At 40.4% G+C, this 17,306-nt stretch overlaps 1 protein-coding gene across 3 annotated transcripts in view; it reads right to left on the reverse strand.

The window, feature by feature from the left end:
- Positions 1 to 691: 691 nt before the first annotated feature.
- The window catches only part of EDNRA (endothelin receptor type A), a 62,883-nt gene continuing 46,268 nt past the window's right edge, over positions 692 to 17,306 (reverse strand). For all 3 annotated transcript variants that reach the window (XM_079921135.1, XM_079921133.1, XM_079921134.1), the window contains exons 4-8: positions 15,039 to 15,237; positions 10,674 to 10,826; positions 6,205 to 6,338; positions 5,460 to 5,568; positions 692 to 3,191 (exon numbers count right to left, since the gene is read on the reverse strand). In XM_079921135.1, the coding sequence (XP_079777261.1) occupies positions 3,051 to 3,191; positions 5,460 to 5,568; positions 6,205 to 6,338; positions 10,674 to 10,826; positions 15,039 to 15,237 (736 nt within the window). In that variant the 3' untranslated portion in view covers positions 692 to 3,050. The remainder of the gene's footprint in view (positions 3,192 to 5,459; positions 5,569 to 6,204; positions 6,339 to 10,673; positions 10,827 to 15,038; positions 15,238 to 17,306) is intronic.

The following is a 17,306-nucleotide window of genomic DNA, read 5'->3' on the forward strand; positions in this document are numbered from 1 at the left end:
TATTCCTGGCTTTCCTGGTTCTCTAGCTTGTGGATGGCGCATCATGGCATACATATCTCAGCCTCCATAATCATGTGAGCCAATTCTCACAGAGAATCTTCTACGTATGTATGTATCTATCTATCATCTATCTATTCATCTATCTATCCTATTGGTTCTGTTTCTCTGGAGAACCTTGACTAATACATGAGCAGAGGAATATTACAGCAGCACAGGTTAGAAGGATATCAGGACCTTAGTTTCAGATATAGTAAGTCTATTAGTCCTCCAGTTGGAAATGTCAAATAAGCAGTTGTATGTAGACGAGCCTTTCCTCCAGGTATCCACCTGACACATTGTTTATTGATCCTAATTGTTTATTGTCCAACTCCTTCTTCTAGAACACAAGCTCCATGAGAGCAGGCATTTTGCCTGTTTTGTTCCCTGCTATATCCCCAATACGTAGAAGAACTCCTGGTGCATAGCAGATGCTCAGTAAAATTTACAGGAAAGATGAAGGAAGGAAGGAATGGGAGAGTTAAGTGTTCAATACAGCAAAGTTGGTTGAGAGTAGAGTACAGTTAGGAAGCATCTGTGTGAAAGTAAAACTGCTCACCTGGCTATTACTAGGCAGAGGTTTGCAATAGGTATTGTGTAACAAACGTTTCCTACATAGAACTATATACAAATGAAGAGACACCTGCAAGGCTTCTGTAAACTTTTATTTTATATTTATGGGCCACTGCCAGTGCAGGGCCTTGGCTTCTGGCTCATTTCTACAGATTTACTTGAAAAGATGTGATAAAGGTAGAAATTGGAAATATTCCTACTAGTCAACCACGGTCACTTACTGGTCCATAAACAAAATGCCCATGGAAGCCTGTGTGGTTATTCAGAAATCTCTGACTTTTTGAACTTGTAAAATGCATTTTTAATATGCAAGAGACAAAGCATCTTTACAAAAAGACATCTGTCTAAACAAAATGGTGTGAACATATGGCTTACCTTATAGGGATATATCACTGCATGTGACACACCAGTGGGCTAATGGAATTTGACTGCTAACACGTAAAGGAGCCCTGCCATTGGATGGCTGGAATCTGATATCATTTTATACGTGACTGTGCTAAAATACAGCCCGAAGAATCGGCTGAGCTCATTTATCATCAGCAATCTTTCTGGCGAAGTCTGATAGAAACATCTGCCCACTTGTCAGTCTCATCACCACACTGAGTTGGGAACTGGGACCATATAATACTTCAAATGTTAATGACTTTTGCTCCAGCACAGGAAAAAAATATAACCCCAAATACTGCTTTCTCCTAATGAACCAACCAACGAACCAAAACCCCATTGTCTACCCATGGCTCGTCCTTTTTCATGCTGCCTGCCACGTTCCATTTGTAATAGTAACACTGTCACAAGATTTACGAACACAGACAGATTAAAACTGACTGAGGCTGGTTGTCGAGAGGAACATCTACCTAGATTCCACTTAGAGTGTGTGCTTCGGCACAACTGCTGGGCATTAGTATTAGATTACGTGAAGTCCATACAACCATCCCACCACGTGCAAACACCACACCCACGAGTGCCTTCCATAGAGACAATCACAGAAAAATTGGCTAAAAGAACTGTATGGTTGTTTATATATATATATATATGTTTATATACACACAGTAAAAGATTTTCTGCTGTACTCACAGTCTGTAAACATCGTGGAAAACGCCCAGCAGAAATCACTGTGGGCCTCTTGAAATGGTGACTATGTGAGGAGTTGGGGTGAGGGAGGTGTTTAGGTGCATACTGGAAATACAGAGAACCTTAAGTTCATGGTGGCAATTATATTTCACTGACATGATAAACTCAGCTGGCCTCTTTGAAATTATGTTTCCTATATTCCTATGTGAAAAAGGGAATGACCAAAAAAGTCTTACTGCCAGTTAACATTTTAAAAGCAATCAAGAGACGATGAGGTGATTTGCATACATATATATGTATATATGTATGTACATTTGCATACATACACACACGTATACATGTTACATAAACCTCAATGAAAATTTCCAAATCTTCTAAAAGTACTCAGTCCTTTTCTCCTGGCTGTGCTTTGGACTTCTGTGCATTGCACTGAAAGTCTTGGGCATAGTTAAATGACACATACATTTGAATTTTAGTATATGGTATTGATTTTACATAACATGCTTCCATTAAAAAAATTGGGCTCATGAAAAATAGAACTATTTCATTCAAGCATTATTTTTAAATTTAACATAAAAATATGCACAAGGTCTCCTGTAATGAAACACCATTAAAAAAGAAAATACAGATTCTTAAAAGTTGTTTGAATAGCAGCTATTAAACTGCCGTATGTGGATATCGGTCTGTGCTTTAAGATCTTGTAAGCTCTTGCAGCTTGAGAATTTATGTTTTAAAAATAAGCCAGTGACATGAGAAACATTAACCTAATTGCTCACCTGAAGTCCATTTTATGTCTTCTTCTTTTCTGGGGGCAAAATATGTGTAAATAAGCTCAAATCATCATTTGTATAGGCAACTATGCAGTTAAAAAATACTGGCACTGAAGGACATTTCAAATAAAGGAGACTTAAACCCATACCATGTTTGGCCAAAAAAACAAAATTACTTTAAAAAAATAGAAAACCTTGTTATAATTTCTAAGCTTTTCATGGTGACCAGTTCTTACGGAACATTCTACAGAACCGCCATGAAAGCTAGCCACGTACTCGAAAACTCTATTTTCATGCAAAGATAGTATATATCCTTCTGGTTTAACTGAACAATCTCCTTTCCCCCGCCAACTCCCACCATTTTTTAGGGCTGAATATAACATGCAGAATATGTAAATTAGATAAATCAAAGTAAGATTCGTTGAATTTGTGGGTATAAACCAGTCAACCCTTCAATGTTTCGGAAAACATTTTTCCAGGGGGTGGTACTGAGTCATGGGAGAAGGATGGAAGAAGAGATTTCTGGAGATGCAGTTGTTGTGTTGATTTTTTTTTCTCCAATAGTATTTGAAGTATATTGATGAATGTTCCTTAAGATGTTTAGTTTATACTGTCCTTGTGGCTGCTCCTCTCTGTGTTATGGTTGTTTTGTTCATGGTTCTTCCATTGGATGCTTGTTCCATTCATGGGGACTGAGGTCATCAGACTCTTGGACTGGTAACAGCAGCAGCAGAGGCAAGACTGGGAGAAAGAATAGACTCGAATTAAGACGAGGCTACCAGGGCTTCCCTGGTGGCACAGTGGTTAAGAACATGCCTGCCAATGCAGGGCACATGGGTTCGAGCCCTGGTCTGGGAAGGTCCCACATGCCGTGGAGCAGCTAAGCCTGTGCGCCACAACTACTGAGCCTATACACCTAGAGCCTGTGCTCTGCAACAAGAGAGGTCACTGCAATGAGAAGCCCGCGCACTGCAACGAAGAGCAGCTCCCGCTCACTGCAACTAGAGAAAGCCCACGCTCAGCAATGAAGACCCAACGCAGCCAAAAATAATTAAAAAAAAAACAAAAAAAACAGATGAGGCCAACAATCTGTTCCCTGCAGAACCTGGAGGCCTACCAACAAAGGGTGAATGTCTGTAGGCATTTGAGGACAGAGTGTGAGCCTTACTAGTAATGTAGGGTAGGGAGTTTGTAACCTCTAGGGAGAAGTTAAACAGTTTATTCTACTGCAAAGCAACAGATCCCTTGTTTCTTGTTTTAATTTATTCACCAAGTCAAAGAGGAAGGGAAGGCAGTGTTGGTGGAGGGAGAGTGTTCAATGATTTGGGGTGGGCATGAGTGGAAAGGGCTGGGAGGGTCCTGGCATTTCATTTTTTTAAGTGTTTTTAAAAATCATTATTATTTAAAAAAATATCTATTTATTTGGTTGTGCTGGGTCTTAGTTGCGGCACACAGGATCTTTCAGTTGCAGCATGTGGGAACTAGTTCCCCAAACAGGGGTTGAACCCAGGCCCCCTGCATTGGGAGTGTAGAGCCTTAGCCACTGGACCACCAGGGAAGTCTCCGGCCTGGCATTTCTTCAGTGTGTACCACCTACTTGGCTCTCTGCATTGGCCACCTCACCTGATGCTCTTAACAGCTTTTGGGGGTAGGTGCTATTTTCCTCATTTTATGAATGAGAAGAGGGAGGCTTAGAGAGGATAATAAGAGGCAGAACTGAACTTAGAACCCAGGACTTTCTCTATTGGGCTCTTCCGCCTGGGTATGCTGCCTTTTTATGAAGATCAGTCAAAACTGTGTTTAATGTCTGAGGGTTTGCACCTTGATTTTTTCCCTTCCCCTCTAGTTAATGTGTAAACTAATTAGAAACTGATATTAACTCCAGATTACGTCATGTATCTGTTATGACCTGCATTTTAGTCAATCTTTCTTAGGGCAGAATCTTTCTTAGGGCATTTCATGACTTGTAAACGTGACCCACTAGACTTCAAAAGTGTGGCAACAAGAACTTCCACACCAGGTTTCATCGATTTCTATGATTTTTTAAAAAATATTTGTCTGTTTCCTTCTAGATTATAAGTTCCACAAGGGCAGTCGCTTGTGTTTTTCCTCTCTTCTATCCCTAATAATAAGAAGCTCGTACTGAGCACTCTCTGTTGTCTCAAGCACTTAACATATATTAACCCACTGCATTCCACCTTATGAGATAGATACAGTGAGCATCTGATTTTACAGATGAGCAAACTGAGGAAGCAGGAGGGGTACCACTTGGAACTGATAAGACAGTTAGCTAGTGCAGAGCTGTGATCTAAATCAAGATTGTTGGCTTCCAGATCCTGCACCCTTGAACTCTATGCTACTCTTTCTAATACGTACCATAAACTGAAGTTAAACATCCTGGCCAAAGATAACAGAATCCAGTTAGGATTAACTTTATGCTAAAATCATTCTAGGAACTGGAAAAATGACACCTCAATAGGAAGTGCTTGGAGCTTTGGGAGGACATGGGTTGGCTTAGCTATGGGGAACTTTGAAGAACGGAAGGAAATTGATTTCAAATTAAATTACATTAGTTCAGATTTCCAGATCCATAAACACTTACTTTCCTTGAAAAGGCTATTATTAAGTGTACTATTAAATAGCGTTTAGCAAGAGATTTCTTAACAATGAGTTTATGTTTTGTTGAGATCATGAATAAATTTTATCTATTCTGTTGGCCTAGAGCTCAAGTTGGAGTATTTCTTTTTAAAGCAGGACACTAAATTGGCATGTTATTAAGTTAGCTCTTTTTGCTTTAACCTCTGAATATGTTGTTGTCTGAATAGATATTGCTTTGCTGTTATGCTGACAACTTGACCCTCTTTCTGGGTAACAAAATGTGATTTTTCACTTCTCTACTGAAAAGTACAGCTAGTGAAAGTGATATTTACCACTGGAATGAACCATGCCTGTTGGTTACTTAATATACTCATTTGGTTGTTCTTAAAAAATGCTTGCAAAACGTCTTACCTGGAAACAATTTTTAAATTTCTTGCTCACAAAATATAGAGCTATTGGGTTTATACATGAATTCATGGTTGCCAAGTTAATACCGATGTAATCCATGAGCAGCAAGAAACTAGAGCAAAAGAAAATAGAGGAGATAGATTAGAACATGTTTTCAAATCTGCTAACTAGCATTTATCTCTAGAATAAGCATTTTTCTTGCCCAGAAGCCATTTCTTATAGGTGGCAGTCAGAATTTTTTTTTTTTTAAGTCCTTGTTTTTTTTGTTTTTGTTGTTTTTTTCAGTACGCGGGCCTCCCACCGCCGTGGCCTTTCCTGCCGCGGAGAACAGGCCCCGGACGCGCAGGCCCAGCCGCTCCGCGGCATGTGGGACCCTCCCGGACCGGGGCACGAACCCACGTCCCCTGCATCGGCAGGCGGACTCCCAACCACTGCGCCACCAGGGAAGCCCTTAAGTCCTTGTTTAAATGGTAATTTCAGTTCTGCAGAACATTTACACATATACCCAGCACTTGGTTAACCCAAACTATTTTATGCACAGCCCCAGGAGGGGAGCAGCAAAATTAGTGATATGGCTTGCGCAAATTTTTGAGATCAGTTGTGGGCTCTGTCAGCTAAAGAAAAACAATCAACTTTGCAGTTTTAATTTTCAGGGCTATTGAGAATGTAGAGTAGGTGGTTTTGTAAAAGTCTTATAAATATGAAATCAGAGAAACTCCAGTTTCCTCCTGAGTGCAGAGGATCATACCTAAGTAATTCACATCGGTTCGTGTCCATTTCATCATACACGGTTTTCTTCAAAATACGGCTTAAATGAAGAGGGAACCAGCACAGAGCGAAAATTACGACCAAACAGAAAACTGTTTTTGCCACTTCTCGACGCTAAAGGAAAGTGAGAAAAAAAAAAAAAAAAGACAATACGTTTAGTGTTTCTCTACTAGAGGAAAGAGCTACACAAAAGGAAGTAGTAAATTGGGGAAGAGTAACTCGAAGAAATGCCAGAGCAGCCTGCCCCTCACCATGCCTCCACCTCTTCAAGATTTGGAGTCCAGGGAATTCCCTGGAGATCCAGTATTTAGGACTCTGTGCTTCCACTGCAGGGGGCACAGTTTCCATCCCTGGTCGGGGAACTAAGATCCTTCATGCAGCACAGTGTGGCCAGAAAAAAAAAACAAAAAGAAAAGAAAAAGAAAACATTTGGAGTCTAATTTCTAAGCAAGGAGCTGCTAGTGATTCTTCGGGGGCAGGTGCCAGGAAGGATGGTGGTCTCAGGCTGGTCAACAGGGCCAAGACAGAGGTTCGATGGTGGGCAGAGGTGGGGACTGGCTGGGGTTGAGCCAACACCGTGGCTGGGTCTGTGTGTGTGTGTATGTTGAATATGTGGGGTGAGGGTTAGTTAAAAGTCTCAATAGCAGTTAATTCACCGGCATTAATGACGGCATGGCAGTCAAGGTGACTGACCCTAGCATGATAAAAAATGGACAAATCTAGGGAATTCCCTGGTGGTCCAGTGGTTAGGATTGTGTACTTTCACTGCCGAGGGCTGGGTTCAATCCCTGGTTGGGGAACTAAGATCCCGCAAGCCATGCAGCATGGGGGGGAAAAAAAAGACAAGTCTAAAAAGATATTTGGAAAGCAAAACAGGAGTAGGAAACAGAAAAGAAAAAGGAAGAACAACGTGTTTTCTCCATTTCTTGATCTTGGAGAAACCTGGCATTGGGATTTTTTTGCTTTTAAAATTCTTTCATTAATGACATGGACATGTAGTTTCCAAGGATATATTGTTTACAAATAGAGGGATGAGGGTAAAGGATTATCAGCAATGACGATTAGAAAAACTGGGACATGTTGACCCTGGCTTGACTCCAATGGCAGGTTTACACGCTTTGGGGTCTGCGTAGGATCAGCAAAACCATAGGTTAAGAATTATCTGCAACCAGTATTTGTGTGCATTGTACTTGAGTATTACAGGGCATGCGTTTGGAAGCCCCACTGGGAATGTAAAATGCAACTTGTCTGTAACTGGAATCACTTAATGTCAAAATAAAACTGATTGAAAACAGGGTTTGGAAGGGTAATGCTGGTTCAACCCGAAGCATATAGCGTTAAGTAGGGAAGCCTACAATAAACCCACATGATTAATAGAGCCATTTAAAAAGATTTCAGGGCAGTTGTCACAAATTGTGGCTCTAGTCCCAAGAACTGGGAGTTCTTTAATCTTTCAGAGTTAGCTGGCTAGTTAGCTGGGCTATGACTTCAGAGAATGTATAAACTGAACGATGATTGAGAGAAATAAAGGATTCCTTTATTTATTAATCTACAGGAATGGGGGATCATTTTAAAGGGCCAATTTTGTATACACAGAAAGACAGTGTGCCCAGAAAAATAGAAAAGGAGGGTATTGGGGAGAGGTTACATCCCCTGTGCACATCCTCAAAGAGGATAACTTTTTAATACGTTGCCATGACAGTCTGATGTTTGGTTAATCAATATCCATTCTTCTGTTTTCCTTACTATCAGTCAGATCCTTGCTTTTGTCATGGCAGCACGGGAGCCTGGCCTCCTCATCTGCATAGTTCTTACCAATTACATTAAGTAGAAATCGTTGTGTGGAGTTTCTGGAAAAGTTACTTAAAAGTGGAGGATAGGACTTCCCTCGTGGTCCAGTGATTAAGACTCTGCTCTTCCAGTGCATGGGACACGGATTCAATCCCTGGTGGGGGAACTAAGATCCCACATGCCGTGGGGCGTGGCCAAAAAAAACGTGGGGTATACTCCTTTGGCGCACACACACTAATGTGATCGGTGTTCTTCCCTTTCTTGTGCCTGGATAGAAGATATAATGGTAGAGCTATAGCGGCTGTCTTCCAATAAAAATGGAAAGGTCAGTACACCAGCAGAACCCTGGCTTCTGAGTCCCTTGACCACTGAGCCAATGACATCTGAACTTCTTGCCACGGGAGAAAAATAAACCCCTACTTGGTCTCCTCCCTGTTATTTTGGGTTTTCTGCTACCAGCATCCAAACACAATCCCTAAGTGATAAAAGGTATCGTTGGTATAATGAAGAGAAATTTGAGAAAACCACACAAGAAGCAAGACCAAAAGCCATATTGGTTATTGGACAGGGTGGCAGGGTCTTTCACTCTGAGCTAGCTTCCCTGGCATCCCACTTGAAGGCCTTCCAGCCAGGCTTGCTCTCCTGCTGTTAGAACCTGCTCTAGCTTTGAGTGAGACACGAGGGAATATCTATTGCATGGGGACCAAGTCTTGGGTTCTGATCTCCATTTGGTTGAGTCAATTTCTTAAACACCTATATAATGGGGGTAATGCCTGTCCAGCTTATCTCACAGGGTGTTTGGAGGAATCAAATACCAAAAGGACATGGAAATGCTCTTTAAAAACTTTAAAAAATGCTATGAAAATGTGAAGCAGCAGCATCTTATTACCGCTCCCAATCCCCATTCAATTATTTTTAGAGCAGTTGCCACTCATAGCTTAAATAGGCTCAGTCGTGGTGCTTGTGCAAAATCAACATTTTAAAACACTGTTTTCCACAAATCTATTCTAATTAGTTATCTTCATTGCAGGAATGAGCCATAATAATTGCTTAATATGTTTCACATCTGGAGTACTTGAAACATTCATGCCTGGATGATGTCATACTAAAGTTTCTCAAGATAATTTTCCTGTTAAATTATAATAAAAGATAATAGCTACCATTTGTATAACATGTTAGATTTTATAAAGTATGTGTATGCACATTAATTCCTTTGATTCTCATAATAACACTGATTCATATATTATTATGTCCAATTTATAGATAGGGAGCTGACGCTCAAAAAGAAATCAGTCCTCTAGCTGAAAAGTGTTGCCAATGAAGAATGATGCTTGTTGTATGGTCATCATACAGGGCAGATTTCCAGGCTCCATCAACAACTCACATTAACTTTTGGTATGGTTCATCATCCTTATATACTTGTCTGTTGAAACTGAAAACTTACCCATAGTCCTAGTTTTACTCTTTGAATTAATATATATCAACATTTTCTGACTAAACTATGAGTTGGGTTCTATTAGACACTGCACATGCCTTAGGTCATCCCTTTGATGTATTATTCTATACATTTCATTTAAAATTTTTAAGACTCAAAATTAAGTTGGTATTTGTACAGAAAAGTGCAGGTATTATTATATACATTTTCTGAAGAACTAGAAGTTCAGAGAGATCAAGCAATTTTCCCAGTGTCACAGAGCCAGCAAATATAAGCTTCACAGTTTTATCTGTTCTGTTTCCTGCCTGGGAAGGACCAATAGCGTCCTAATGACACGTTCAGATTTCTTCTAGAACTTTGAGCCCTCCAAAATGTGGCCTCTTATGTACCCAATCCCGTTTCCTACCATGAGTCTTACCTTAGATGTTGCTCTAATGAGGTCCATCTTTTTTTCCAGTTCCCCAAATGCATGGTGCCCATGCTGTGTTCTACTAGACCCCTGTCCACCCACCTGAAATGCCCCCTGTCCTTTTCTTCTTCCCCATGGAACCCATTTATCCTCCATGAACAGTTCAATCCCCCTCATACAATTTCTCCATGACTTTACTCATATCCTCCTTGGCTTTCTATAGCAAAGGCTACTTTTTACCACAACTTGTGATTCTATTTTCCAATTATTTCATGTTTGTGTTTTATTTCCACAACAAGACTGCAAAGCCTGCCCGTGGAGAAAGTCATATACTTCTTTTTTTGTCCTGGCACAGTTCCAACCCCAGTTCAACGTACTGTTAATCACAAACACGCATGTTTGATACACTCTAGGCAAAATAAATGAATAGTTTCTCTCTGTTTGGGCCCTGCCCGCAGGGCCACCATACAGACAAACAAGACAGTATTTTTTTTTAATTTTTTGCTGTACGCGGGCCTCTCACTGTTGTGGCCTCTCCCGTTGCGGAGCACAGGCTCTGGACGCACAGGCCCAGTGGCCATGGCTCACGGGCCCAGCCGCTCCACGGCACGTGGGATCCTCCCGGACCGGGGCACGAACCCGTGTCCCCTGCATCGGCAGGCGGACTCCCAACCACTGCGCCACCAGGGAAGCCCTGACAGTATTTTTATTTTTAGGAAATCAGGCTAAATCTGCGAAATACAGTATTCATAGGCCTTTTGTTGTCAAGGACAAAACAGTCTTGGTCACGTCTTCACGATCTTATTAGATTTACCTGTTTCAGGTGTTCACTGAGGGCAATTCTCAGGCTGCCGTTCCTTCTGTTTAACATCTCACAAGTCATGAGGGTGTAGAAGATCGCGGTGCACACCAGGGGCATGCAGAAGTAGAACCCAAACAGCCACCAGTCCTTAACATCTTGGTAGAACTGGAAAGAGAAGAGAAGGGAGAGAGGAAGAGGAGCATTATAATGAAAATTAGCTGTACAGCACCTCTGGTGGCTTCAACATTTTCACGCTTGCAGATATGTTTGTATATTCATGCTCTCTGGTTGTGGTAATGGGCTTGGAGGTGGTAGTCAAAACAACTAAATTGGAAACTCCAGACATTATCTTGGCTTTATAATAGCACACAAAGAAATTGCATTAAAAATTGTCCTGACAAACAGCGCTATTCACCATAGCCAAGACACAGAAGCAACCTAAGTGTCCATTGACAGATGAATATACAATGGAATATTGCTCAGCCATAAAAAGAATGAAATAATGCCATTTGCAGCAACAAGGATGGACCTAGAGATTATCATACTAAGTAAAGTAAGTCCGAAAGAGAAAGACAAATATCATATGATCTCACATGTGGAATCTAAAATATGATACAAATGAACTTATCTATGAAACAGAAACAGATTCACAGACATAGAGAACAGACTTGTGGTTATCAAGGGAGGGGAGGGAGGGATGGATTAGGAGTTTGGTATTAGCAGATGCAAACTATTATATATAGAATGGATAAGCAATAAGGTCCTACTGTATAGCACAGAGAACAATATTCAATATCCTGTGATCAAACATAATGGAAAAGAATATGAAAAAGAATGTATATATATGGATAACTGAATCACTTTGCTGTACAGCAGAAATTAACACAACATTGTAAATCGACTGTACTTCAATAAAATAAATTTAAAAAATTATCCCAACAAAGATATTTTGAATAAACTGAAGTTGGTTTTAATTACACAGGGCAAGAGCCCTAATCAATAAAAAGAGCTCCCTTCCAAAGCTCATAAAACATGATTTTGAGACATACAGACTCTTATCTTTGTTGGTGATTCTCAACATTTTGCTAGTGCCTGGCTTACTTCTGACTATTGTGGTTCGAGTGTACTTAATGTGCCTATCTAGTCTGGAAACAGTGAGGGTTATGAATGGCTTATCTGTGGAGTTCCGGTTACTGGGAATTAACCCTTTGTCTGGTATGTCTGCTATGTGACCTCGCAGCCAGCCAGTTTGAGCCATCAATAACTGTGCCCTTTCTCGCTCTCTTTTAATACTTACCACCTGGAAACCATTGAGGCAGTGTAGCTTATCTGAAGGCACACTGAGCATTATCTTCCTGAGGACAGGATTTGTAAATACCAGGATGACTCAGTTTTATGAGTTCTTGAAAGAGAAAATATAATACCCAATAAAAATGGAAATTAGAAAATTACATCTAAATTCTTCGTCCCACTAAATTAATCACCAGCTTGGGAAGAAATGCTGTTCCTTTTCTTATGCTGTTTCTCCAGATTGTTTATTTACTAAGGATAATGCAGCCTCCTGTAATATCTCAGTTCCCACAGTAAAAAATAATCACACTGCTCTGTGAAAAACGGGAGAGTTTCTGAATATAGAAAGAGGCCCAGTGGGCTGCATTTATAACATGTCTATTAAAATATTCTTTAAATGGTTCCTGAGGAAAAGAAGTTCTGGGCAGGGGTTCTTAAATATTTTTATGCCATAGATTGCCTTCTGGTGTAGACTATAATTCTTTCTGAGAATAATACTTTTATGTGCATGAAATAAAATATGTAAGATTACAATGGAAACCAATTACATCCAAACACAGATATCAAAATATGAAAAAGAAAGTTCTGATGTAGTAATATATGTGTTTATTAACAAATTAAATCACAGATCTAATGGTGGTTCTATCAGAATGTAGAAGCAATGATGAATGTAAATGATATTTCGAGATTATACAACTGTTATGTGGTATGAAATGTCTGTTATTTCTATTAGTGAAAAAATCATGGTAGTGCTAAATACTACTGTGGTTTGTTGCCTACTTTCATATTAGAAGGAAATGATAAATTTCAGTTAGAAGTTAGTGAAAATAAACACGTAATTTCCTTTCCATTCAAGTTTACAAACCTCTGAATTCTAGCCTCAGGTTAAGTGCAGACTCCCAAAGGAGTTGGTTTATTCAAATCTGTTTATACAAATATATTCCTATTCACATCACACTGTAGAAAGATTTTAGTACTGAACTTAAAAAAACAAACAAAAAATCAGAAGAACTCTCTCTTCATTTAAGTGCAACACAAACACTCCTTGGAGGACCCCCTTCCTTTGTACCCCCGTCTTCTGGGTGCATTGCTGACTGGGTGTGACTGCCTGCAAGCAGCTGCGGAGGGCCTGGAAGCTGACCCTACCCTACCTGGGACTGGATGGAGTTCCCTGCCCCTTCCATGGTAGAGGCCTGTTGAGAATGGGGTCACACATTTCTTTTGAACTGATGTCACCAGCAAGGGTATGGAGGGACCTCCCTCCAGTCTAGGTTAGAGCGAAGTTGAGGAGGAAAGAGTGGAAAAAGAGGGGGAATCACATTAGAGAAAGAGAACAGGAGGGGAAAGAGAATCCTAAAACTTTAGACTTGGAATGAAACCTTCAAAATCATCAGTTCAAACTCATACCCTATACTGCAACCCTCCGGGTGCCCGCCAGCCACAACGCTCCCGCCAGCCTGAAGGGCAGCTACTCTTAGCTTCACCTCTAGAAAGGATATGCATCCTTGTGAAGAAACCCATTTCATTTTGTCCAGCTGGAATGGTCAGTAAGTTCCTCTTTTTTTTTTTTTTTTTGGCCACACTGCGCGGCTTGCGGGATCTTAGTTCCTTGACCAGGGATTGAACCCATGACTTCCATGAGTCCTAATCACTGGACCGCCAGGAAATTCCCAGTGAGTTCCTTCTTATGTTGAGCCTCTTCTCTCTAATGTTTTAGTCAGGGTTTTCTAGATTGCTCATTCACACTGCCCAAATTCTGATAGCCTCCTACTACTTTGTTTTTCACTGTGGAGGTTGACTTCATAAAAAAGTCCGTGGATCAGCAGAAGACTTTAATTTTAAGGTTGCTAGTTTGGCTGTGTTCATGAGCACTTCTAATTTTGAAACAAGACTTTCCAAGCAGGATAACTGGTCAACTGTAAAACCACTAATTGTGTGAATTTTCCATGGAAGGAAAACATACCTTAAGAGGTCTGTAAATGATTAAATGTGGAATCTGAACTGCATGAAACTTACATCAAAGTACTCAATTATGCTGATTTAAGAGAAATAGTTATTCTTGGTTTTCCTCCTCGTTCTACATGTGACTAGTTTTGCAGAGGAAATGTGCATTTTAAATGTGTTTCCTAATACTCTCAGTTATGTAATTAAGCTTTTCAGAAACATTAATGCAGTCAGGTGTATTAAGCAACAATTGAATTTGTTACACTAAAATGCCTTTTAAAAAAGTTCTGCAAATTTATATTATTTGGGGCTTCCCTGGTGGCACAGTGGTTAAGAATCCGCCTGCCGGTGCAGGGGACACGGGTTCAAGCCCTGGTGCAGGAAGATCCCACATGCCGCAGAGCAACTAAGCCTGTGAGCCACAACTACTGAGCCCGCGTGCCACAACTACTGAAGCCCGCGCGCCTAGAGCCCATGCTCTGCAGCAAGAGAAGCCACTGCAATGAGAAGCCTGCACACCACAACGAAGAGTAGCCCCTGCTCTCTGCACCTAGAGAAAGCCCGTGTGCAGCAATGAAGACCCAATGCAGCCAAAAATAAATATTTTTTTAAAAAGAGAAAAGAATCCAAATAAAATAAAAATTAAAAAAAATTATTTATATATTAGACAGAATCTGTACTAACATAAGCACACATGAGAATGACTTCCTACTTTGAATTAGTAAATCTGTCTTTAAAAACTGTGTGAGCAATGTGCATTTCCCCAAGTAACATCAAATAAGCATCAGCGTGTCTGTCAGATGGAAATTGTGCTGTACTCCTTATTATCAAAACAAATAGCACGACATGCATACACATCAATCTCTCTTTCTTAGTAAATCGGTTTCAGAATTCTGAGTTGTTTGGTGCAGAGCAATAGTTGTATCTACAGTTGTGCTATAATACAAGAGTGAAAACAAAATAGTTGTTTTATTCAAGAAGCTAAGCCCTGGTTTAACATCTGCTTTTCATGCAATTAAAGAATATTTGACTGAACTAACAGAGTAAACCACACTCGGCAGTGTAGAGATATCAACAAATCTTGGTGATGGTAAATGAAGACCTTCTCCCCTCCCCAGTTAATTTCCTTTAAACTTTTCATACCTCCATGAATTTTGACGTGGCATTGAGCATACAGGTTTTGTGCTGTTCACCCTTGTATTCAAAGGGCACCATGACGAAGCCGATTGCTTCGGGGATGGCCAGGATAAAAGAAAGGATCCAGATGGAGACAATCTCAATGGCTGTGACCAAGGGAATCCCAATTCCCTGAACACGACTCCAGGAGGCAACTGCTCTGTACCTAAAAAAAAGGGGGTGATGGTACCAAGTGGTTAGGAAATTTTAAGTTTATTTCAATTAAATGAAAATTATAAATGCTGGAAAGATCCTTCCTTTGGCCAGTGACCAACCATTAGCTTTTTAGGAATTTTCTGTGAGTCCTGGTGTGAAAAACAAGTGGGGCTATTAAAAGTTCTACCCATTTGGAGTTCAACTGGCTGGCAGGCCTGAGTCTGAGATCTTCACTTGGGGCCCATCGAAATCTCCTGAGAATTTAGGATGTGGCAGCAGAGATGGGTGTGCTATGTTTATTAAGCTGGGGGGAAAATTGGATGATGGAAGGGGTAGTGAAAGCTGCTGGTACTTGTTATGGTAATGTCTTATTTCTGTTTCTATATTAAAAAAACTCGAAATATTATCTATGAAGTGGATCTAGATATCCTTAAGTGAATAGTGACCATAGATATTCCATTGTTTTCTCCCTTCCTCTACCCTCGAAATATGATCACAAGTGGGCTTGTACCAGGTGGCTGTTTTAGTAAATAAATATTTCTAATAATTATATTTGAAAATGTCAAAGAATAACTATATCTCTCCCATATGGCCCTGTGCTAGACTATATAAAACTGAGCTAAAGATAGCTTGGTTCCTAAACTTTAGGGTTTACAGTTTAATAGGAAAGAATGGTTCATACAGAAGCATAAGATATAAATATAACTGAACAATCATGCCAATCAAAGCACTAACTGGGGGACTTCCCTGGTGGCGCAGTGGTTAAGAATATGCCTGCCAATCCAGGGGATACCGGTTCGAGCCCTGGTCCGGGAGGATCCCACATGCCGCGGAGCGACTGAGCCCGTGCGCCACAACTACTGAGCCTGTGCTCTAGAGCCTGCGAGTCACAACTACTGAAGCCCGTGTGCCACAATTATTGAAGTCCATGCACCTAGAGCCCATGCTCTGCAACAGGAGAAGCCACCACAATGAGAAGCCCGCGCACCGCAAAGAAGAGTAGCCCCGGCTCACCGCAACTAGAGAAAGCTGGCGTGTAGCAACGAAGACCCAACGCAGCCAAAAATAAATAAATAAATAAATAAATACATTAAAAAAAAAAAAAAGCACTAACTGGCATTAAGAAATTGTGTTTGCCTTATATTTTACCTTAATATTTTATGATAATAATCACATTTACATGTTAAGTCTAAAGAAACTTTGGTTTCAGAAACTATGCTCTTTGACATGAGATGATGGTCTGGTGCTGCTTTCAGACTTACTATTAAGAAGGGACCTGTGGTACAATATTTTTGTGACTTCATTCTTGAAATTTTTGCTGCTGTTGTAATGGAAAGGAAACATTTTCTTTTAATAGCTTTCATTAGATAGTGCCAGAAAAAGGCTGTAAAACAGACCAAGGCGTTGAGACAGGTGCACGTGGGTTTGCAGGCCAGGCAGCTTAATGGGAAAGATTAGTTAGCAGCACTGAGGCAAGATACAAGCTACCCATAGCCACCAAAATGAGCCCCTATCATTTATAGTTAGTGTTCTGTCTCAGTACAACTAAAACGTACACCTGTGAAAACACAACTCCTAGGAGTTATGCTACCTGTTCTTCACTGTAGATTAGAAACTATAGTTTTGGTATGCACGATGATGCCACGTGGCATATATACACCACACTTTGCTGGAGAAATGTTTTGCAAAAGATTTTTAGGATAAATAAGATTGGTGTACAATAAGAATCTCTGAAAAAGTCCAGATTAGTTCAGAATGGAATAAAATACAGCTATGCAAACAGACCAAGAAAATCCTTTTACAATGTAGCCAACACTGCATTTGAAAATTTATGGTTATTGCCAGTGGGATGAAGACTGCTATATATTCTGCTTTCTATTTCTGTTTACTTTTCTTTGCTGCCTTATTAGACTGGCAGCCTGATGTCCAGTAAAAGCTAAAAGGAACGGAGACAGAATGTCTATATCCCAAGGCTGTCCATGAGTTATATCTGTTTCTTCTCCCCTCCTCTTATCAGGAAAGGTGATGTAAATAAAACACTTTATCTCTTAAGAGGGAAAGCCAGATTTCTTAGGCAGG

This window comes from Stenella coeruleoalba (assembly GCF_951394435.1).
Source record: "Stenella coeruleoalba genome assembly, chromosome: 4".
Classification (NCBI taxonomy): domain Eukaryota; kingdom Metazoa; phylum Chordata; class Mammalia; order Artiodactyla; family Delphinidae; genus Stenella; species Stenella coeruleoalba.